Source organism: Coregonus lavaretus (genome assembly GCF_964263955.1).
Source record: "Coregonus lavaretus genome assembly, chromosome: 37".
Lineage (NCBI taxonomy): Eukaryota > Metazoa > Chordata > Actinopteri > Salmoniformes > Salmonidae > Coregonus > Coregonus lavaretus.
In genome coordinates this window covers 10,672,460-10,681,000 of record NC_140024.1, presented here as the reverse complement: position 1 = coordinate 10,681,000, position 8,541 = coordinate 10,672,460, and the positions used below count along the sequence as shown (strand labels likewise).

General features: G+C 45.1%; 1 protein-coding gene across 1 annotated transcript; it reads left to right on the top strand.

Annotated features, from left to right (window-relative positions):
- The first annotated feature begins 2,312 nt into the window (after window positions 1–2,312).
- Window positions 2,313–5,214, top strand: LOC311111835 (haptoglobin-like). Its single transcript, XM_084154729.1, has 4 exons — window positions 2,313–2,420; window positions 2,762–2,874; window positions 3,975–4,243; window positions 4,429–5,214. Exons 1-4 carry the CDS (start codon window positions 2,416–2,418, stop codon window positions 5,002–5,004), a joined length of 963 nt encoding a protein of 320 aa, XP_084010855.1. The 5' UTR covers window positions 2,313–2,415; the 3' UTR covers window positions 5,005–5,214.
- The last annotated feature ends 3,327 nt before the right edge of the window (window positions 5,215–8,541 follow it).

Genomic DNA, 8,541 nt, shown 5'->3' with positions numbered 1-8,541 from the left:
ATAGAGCCACAATGACGTTACCAGTCTAATGTAACATCAGGCACTAAGAGCATGACAGTTCAGAGGCATCAACAGCATTATAGTGCCAGGCAGGCAGGCAGGCAGGCAGGCAGGCAGGCAGGCAGGCAGGCCATCCATCCCTCTGTCCTTGAATCAGTCATTGCATTATACCAGCCCACCTGTTTCAGAGACATGAATGAATGAGACCAATGAGACCATCTGAGAGACAATCTGCAAACTAATTTTGCACTGACAAAAAGGAGGATGGTTATGAACAAACTACTCCACTCCTACGAGTGGCCATAAGAATGAGATCGCACACTGATACATGTCAGAAGGTGCTTTCAACTGGGATGTGGTAGTAGCACTGTCCTGCAGTCAAATGAACTAGTGGCCTCATGGGTGGAGTGTTATTAATATTTTTCATAATTTAATAATTAATAAACATTTATTTAAAAATTAACGCAGAATATCCGGTGTTTCTATGTCTAAAAGTTTTGTTATATTTCAGTCTTCTATGATGTATATAAAGGGTAATATTGGGATGCAAACTTAAAATTGAATACATTTCAACTCTATATCTGACACTGTACAGGTGTCTTCTTTTTTTTAAGCCTATAACCATGTTTGTGAGGTGTATACTTTTGTTTCAAAGTAGATTTGTTTAAGACTACCAAGAAACACTATGTGATCCTGATTTAGCCCACTGCAGTAAAAGGTTAATAATACCACCAATCTCTGGTCTCTGGTCCACCAAACAAACATCCCCCCTCAGCCGTCCCTGGACAGGTGAACTTTACAGAATGATTCATTAAATAAACATAGTACTTTTCAGATAATGACCAGATCTCCCAGTGGAAGAAAGTCACTTAATCCTACAATTTCTTTCCCCAACATCAGAATATTCTTTATTTGCAAGGCTGGACTTTTCCTAATGTTGTTGAGAGCCAAGAAGCATGGCAAAAGGACAGACAACTTGTTTACTCAACTTTACACAACCAGGCTACCTGTGCTTTCTCCCTCAGTCAACAGCCAAGTGGAATTCACATGATTTCGCAAAGCTGGTATTTTAAAAGCTTGGATCCTTTACAACAAATGCAAAGTTTGAAAGTTTGTTTCTTAAATACTTTGTTCTTGTACTGAATTCTTTATAGTTGTGTTTTTCCATTATATTTTATGATGGGCCCCGTGTAGCTCAGTTGGTAGAGTATGGCGCTTGCAACGCCAGGGTTGTGGGTTCGATTCCCACGGGGGGCCAGTATGAAAATGTATGCACTCACTAACTGTAAGTCGCTCTGGATAAGAGCGTCTGCTAAATGACTAAAATGTAAATGTAAATTTTTTAAATAACTTGTAGAAAATACACTTTCTGACACCGTCAAGAAGCATTATAACCATCATAATCATATAAACCAGATTGGCCTATCACGTACAGGCCCTTATATCAGTCATCAGTCAAAAAGAGGGTGTCTTGTCCTGCTCCTGAAATCTGCTCCTGCAATCATCCCAGTCATCAGCAACAGAGAATTGGGGTAGGTGCATGTCTGACATCAATGTGTGCGCAATTAATTAACAATTTAATATGGTACTTTTTAAAAGAAATTCTATAACATAAACATACTGATGACACGTAGGCTATGGTGTAATGGAATGTTTTGCCTTGTGTGGTAGGGTTTTGTGGGTTTTGACAGTCTTATGTAGGTGTCATAACCAGCCATAAAATAACGCAATATATGTCACAACAGGTCTAAACATATGTGTCATGACAGTGTTATGACCATATTATAACAGGTTATGACAAGTTATGTCAGCTGTTATGACATATTATGACATGGTTATGACCGTGTCATAACGTGTTGTGAAGCTGGGTGTCAAGTAAAGTGTTACCAAAGTGAGTCATAAACAGCAAATGTGAGTCAACAACAACAATTTTTTATTGGGGTTTTCCAAATAACATAATCAAGCAAACGTTTGGGGGTAGTGATGGTACCACATTTGTTTTATGTAGCATTTATATGCACCTCATTTACTTGCAATAAGCCAAGCTGACACACAAATTATAGATGTGCTGTGTCCTGTTCTGTTCTGATTTCATAATTCAGACCCTATGAAATTATTTATCCCTCAGATGGTCTCTAAAACGAGTTGGCTGTGGCTGAGCTCCAGATGGGGCCAGGGTTTGGACATGATCCCAATAATGGGTTGGCATGAACAGAGATATTGCAATCTCTCTGATTTTCGGGAATCAGAACTGAAGCTGTGTCCAGCAAAATTCCCAGGGGCGGGCAGACAGGGGGTGAGTTCTCTCCTCAGCATACATAAGGCCTTGGTCCCACAACTTCTCACAGAGTACATAATCTTTACAGAGGAGACAAAGCTCAACATACAAACTGATATACAGATATTTCCATCAAAATGTGGTATGTTATACTTTTCATATTCTTTCCTCAACAAAACCCTAGTTGCCTGGAAATTGTTGTCATTGCAATACCAATCCAAATGAATCTCTGAAATGTCTTTGGACAATGGATCTTTGTAAAATCGCAGGGAAATGGCAGGGAAATGCAGCTACTTAAATCTTTTAAAAATCTTTCAAACTGCTCTAGCTAGAAACTTTTTCTAAATATAGGTAAACATGCAAACCCAGAGAGGCCCTAAATAAAGCAACAGTTAGTTGTGGTACTAGTGAGTGTTTGGGCTCTCTCTGTCAGTTAGCTCTGTGTGTGTGTGTACTGTACTAATGTTTTCCTGCTGTCCCCAGGTTATCCCTAGCAGTGCTCCTCTCTGCCTCCTGTGTCTGTCTGGCACAGGATAAGGTAAAAATCAAAATCAAAATCAAAACATCAGAAGCACTGGAGATGTCAGACAATCCAGGTAACTACCTATCTAACTGACACATAGCCAACTCCCAGCTTTATGCCAATAAAGGCTTACTCCTTCTGATTTAGATTAAAATGTCAACAAAGTGAGAGGGATGAAATGTTCTGAATGGAGAGCGGAAACGCTTTCTAACAAAAACATATACATTTTAAAGATCAAGGAGTATGGACAGCCTTTCTTATCCCTTGTCTATGTTAAGGTGGGTATTGGTTACACCATTGATGCAGAATATCCTCCAAAAATATTGGACATACACATTGCACACGTGTTTTCACATGTGCAATTCTTCTATTTCCAAAACATATTATTTTTGCTGGTTCGTGTAAGGCTATCACTCACATTTCAATTACACTGTCACTATAATCGGATGTTCTGAAGCCAATCTTCACTATGGCTCCCCTCAGGCTACTCTGAGCTGAGCAGATACAAGCTGTTCCTATTCAGCCTGTTGGCCTCTGTAAGAGGAAGGGAATACAGTAGCTGTGGCCAAAATTAGGATGTTACCATCACTTTCAAGTGAGAACCTTGTTAAGTCTCACGGCTCACGGCTCACAGCTATTATCCTGATTATCTTAAAAATCGATTCAGCAGCGACACACATGAGATGACAAAGATCAAAGAGAAGGCAAGCAGGGAAGAAAGGAAGGAGAGATCCTCAGTCTCAGCTTCCTCCAAGCTGAATGGTAAAATATGTCATTAGGAAAATCTGCAGAGCATGAAAGCCTTTTAAAGTAAAATTCCTCGAAAAATCCACCTCTCATCAAGCGTTTCAAGGAAAATGTTTGAGAAGAGAAACGACACTAATTCCATCCTCATCAGATTTCTGTGTATTGTGACCAGGTAATTCTGTGAAAGCTAACCTTGTCTGGCTCAAGTCATGAACACACTTCTTTTTTGGAGATAAAAGTAGCTGATGAATGAATTTACTCAGATTATGTCAGGTCAAAGCTAAATATATTTTACAGCTGTGTTTGATTTGCACAGCAGTATGTGCTAGGTGGTGCGAGGGAGTTGGGGGTGTTTTAACCATATAGAGATTGTATAGATTGTATAGAAATAATCTCAAACTCCATGTTGTTGTGTTTCTTGCCCAGGCCTGCGCTCCAGGCGTATGGTTGGGGGCACACGGGCCCCTCACGTCCCCTGGCAGGCCATGGTCTACCTGAGTGACAACGTCATGAACGGGGGCTTCGCTGGGGGGGCTCTAATCTCTGACCGCTGGGTCCTGACCGCTGGCAGGAACCTGTTTGTCAGGAAGAGTCGGCAGGACACCCAGGGGAAAGAACCAACCATCCCCAAGGTGTACCTAGGCATCACGCGACGCTCCCAAGCCGATGCCTCCAAAGAAGTTGCAGTAGAAAAGGTGAGCTAGTATGCCCATTACCATCTCTCTCAAAGAATATACAGACAATTCTGTATTTTCAGCAAGCAGAACTGCACTGGGCTCTCTCACCTACAACATCATTTTCAGTCTTACAGGTAGTTAGAGCACAAATACAGTAGATCATCAAAAAGAGGTCCTATGAATTATTCCCTTTCCCCTTCTAGGTGGTTCTGCACCCAGGCTTCCAGAATGTTTCAGACTGGGACAACGACCTGGCTCTGATTCAGCTGAAGGAGCCATTCAACCTAAGCGAGGCTGTGATGCCCATCCCTCTGCCTGAGAGGGGTGAGGACCTGGCTGAGGCAGCCCAAGAGAAAGGCATCATCACAGGCTGGGGCTGGGGGGTCCTCTTCACCCCCGCTGAGTTACTGAAACACCTGGTGTTGCCTGTGGCATCGCACAGCTCCTGTAAGGCAGAGTACACCCTAGGTGGCCAGGTGCTGAACAGCACTCCAACCGTAGACGACAACATGTTCTGTACTGGAGCCAACAGGTACCAGGAGAATGTGTGCTTTGGGGATGCAGGTGGTGCCCTGGCAGTCCAGGACCCCAACGACGGCAGAGTGTATGCTGCAGGGATCCTGTCCTTCGATAAGACCTGTGCCGTGGAGAAATACGCTGTCTACATGAAGCTCTCTGCCTACATGCCTTGGATCAACAGTGTCCTCAGGGGCGACAGTGAGAAATCAACCAGTCTCCGCTCCAGTGTAATGTCTGAGATGTATTCAAGGCAGTTGTAGCCTCCACTCAGCACAGTTTCAGATATGAGAGCCTGGGCTCATAATCTCCATTATGCCTTTGCAAACAAAGTCATTTTCTGCCTTGATCTTGTAAAACGGAAGTTATGACTTTAATTGAGTGTGTGTCCCTGTCTGAATGTTATATACCCACACCCAATCCCTTGGGTTGATTTCAAAGGATTTTCAATAAATTCACCTCTCTTAACAAGATGGCATAGCAGTGCGGTCGTGTTCTTTGTTGTGTGTCTGTGTAAATAGCCTGTGTTTTGTATTTTTTGTATTTTTCGTACATATTTCCCTATCACACTTTTCATCCTTCTACAAAATATACACTGCTCAAAAAAATAAAGGGAACACTTAAACAACACAATGTAACTCCAAGTCAATCACACTTCTGTGAAATCAAACTGTCCACTTAGGAAGCAACACTGATTGACAATACATTTCACATGCTGTTGTGCAAATGGAATAGACAACAGGTGGAAATTATAGGCAATTAGCAAGACACCCCCAATAAAGGACTGGTTTTGCAGGTGATGACCACAGACCACTTCTCAGTTCCTATGCTTCCTGGCTGATGTTTTGGTCACTTTTGAATGCTGGCGGTGCTTTCACTCTAGTGGTAGCATGAGACGGAGTCTACAACCCACACAAGTGGCTCAGGTAGTGCAGCTCATCCAGGATGGCACATCAATGCGAGCTGTGGCAAGAAGGTTTGCTGTGTCTGTCAGCGTAGTGTCCAGAGCATGGAGGTGCTACCAGGAGACAGGCCAGTACATCAGGATACGTAGAGGAGGCCGTAGGAGGGCAACAACCCAGCAGCAGGACTGCTACCTCCGCCTTTGTGCAAGGAGGAGCAGGAGGAGCACTGCCAGAGCCCTGCAAAATGACCTCCAGCAGGCCACAAATGTGCATGTGTCTGCTCAAACAGTCAGAAACAGACACCATGAGGGTGGTATGAGGGCCCGACATCCACAGGTGGGGGTTGTGCTTACAGCCCAACACCATGCAGGACATTTGGCATTTGCCAGAGAACACCAAGATTGGCAAATTCGCCACTGGCGCCCTGTGCTCTTCACAGATGAAAGCAGGTTCACACTGAGCACGTGACAGACGGGACAGAGTCTGGAGACGCCGTGGAGAACGTTCTGCTGCCTGCAACATCCTCCAGCATGACCGGTTTGGCGGTGGGTCAGTCATGGTGTGGGGTGGCATTTCTTTGGGGGGCCGCATAGCCCTCCATGTGCTCGCCAGAGGTAGCCTGACTGCCATTAGGTACCGAGATGAGATCCTCAGACCCCTTGTGAGACCATATGCTGGTGCGGTTGGCCCTGGGTTCCTCCTAATGCAAGGCAATGCTAGACCTCATGTGGCTGGAGTGTGTCAGCAGTTCCTGCAAGAGGAAGGCATTGATGCTATGGACTGGCCCGCCCGTTCCCCAGACCTGAATCCAATTGAGCACATCTGGGACATCATGTCTCGCTCCATCCACCAACGCCACGTTGCACCACAGACTGTCCAGGAGTTGGCGGATGCTTTAGTCCAGGTCTGGGAGGAGATCCCTCAGGAGACCATCCGCCACCTCATCAGGAGCATGCCCAGGCGTTGCAGGGAGGTCATACAGGCACGTGGAGGCCACACACACTACTGAGCCTCATTTTGACTTGTTTTAAGGACATTACATCAAAGTTGGATCAGCCTGTAGTATGGTTTTCCACTTTAATTTTGAGGGTGACTCCAAATCCAGACCTCCATGGGTTGATAAATTTGATTTCCATTGATAATTTTTGTGTGATTTTGTTGTCAGCACATTCAACTATGTAAAGAAAAAAGTATTTAATAAGATTATTTCATTCATTCAGAACATCGTGGAACGGATTCTATTATTGACTTACCTTTTATCTAGAATCTCCAGTTGTTACCAGCTAGCCAGCTAACTTGCTACTTGCTATTAGCCACCGTTAGCGGTTTTCACCCAGAACATCGGATTTTCTGCCGGAATAACTGAATCACTGGACACCGGATCGCAACTAGCTAGCCGCAACCTAAATGGATGTTGCTGTTTGGCTAATCACCACTGCCCCTGAAGCAAGCACCAGTTAGCCTTGAGCCAGGCCCATATCCCGGCTATCTACCTCTCTGTCTACCGGACGGGAATAGCCAGCTAACTAGCTACTTGCCATTAGCCACCGCTAGCGATTTCTCGCCATTGTCCGTGGCCTGCACTACCTACCAGCCAGCTCTAGCCTGGACTATTATCCGCCAGTCTGCACTGTCTGCACAGTGCGTTATCGACCCAGAACATATCGGGTTTTCTGCCGGAATCACTGATTCACTGGACCTTTAACACCGGATCATCGTAGCTAGATAGCTGCAATCAAATGGACGTTGTTGTTGGCTAATCAGCCTCGAGCTAGCCGCGAGCCAGGCCCTTCTCCCGGCTATCTACCTCTCTGTCAACCGGACGGGATCTCCTAGTGTTGACACGGAGCCCCACCGATCCAACACGACTGGTCTGCTGACGAAATCGTCTGATGTGATTACAACAGGTTTCCCGTTATGACGTCGACCACGAAGATCCATCTGCTAGCCCCGGCCCGCTAGCACACGCTAGCCGTGGCCTCTTGCTCGCTAGTGCTATAGCAGTCCCCAAACTACCTCCGAACTCTCCTATTGCTGTTCACCGGACCTTATGATAACTCAGCTATACAGCTGATGCCTGCTGGACTGTTCCTTTATACGGTACCGCATCCTGTTTATGTTTAGCCTCAGCCCAAACTTTGTTGCCATTACCAGCTGTTGTCTTAGCTCTCGAATAACACCTGTGATTGCTTTATGCCTCTCTCCCATTTCAATATGCCTTGCTTATTGCTGTTTCGGTTATTTCTTATTGTACTATTTCACTGTAGATCCCCCAACCCAGCTCAACCTGCCATAGATGGCTCCTTTGTCCCACCCCCCATACATGCGGAGACCGACTCAATCGGTGCCTCCAGTGATGCTATCTCTTTCATTGTTACCCAACGCTTAGGTTTACCTCCACTGTACTCATATCCTTCCATATCCTTTTCTGTACATAATGCCCTGAATCTATTCTACAACGCCCGGAAACCTGCCCCTTTTTTTCTCTGTACCCAACGCACTAGAAGACCAGTACTTAAAGCCTTTAGCCGTATTCTTATTCTACTCCTCCTCTGTTCCTCTGGTGATGTAGAGGTTAACCCAGGCACTGTAGCCCCCAGTATCACTCCTACTCCCCAGGCGTTATCATTTGTTGACTTCTGTAACCGTAAAAACATTGGTTTCTTGCACGTTAACATCCGATACCTCCTCCCTAAGTTTGAGTTATTCACTGCGTTAGCACACTCCGCCAACCCTGATGTCCTCGCAGAGTCTGAAACCTGGCTTAGGAAGGCCACCAAAAAATCTGAAATGTCCATCCCCAACTACAACATTTTCCGTCTCGATAGAACTGCCAAAGGGGGTGGGGTTGCAATTTCCTGCAGAGCTCTATCGTACTATCCAGGTCTGTGCCCA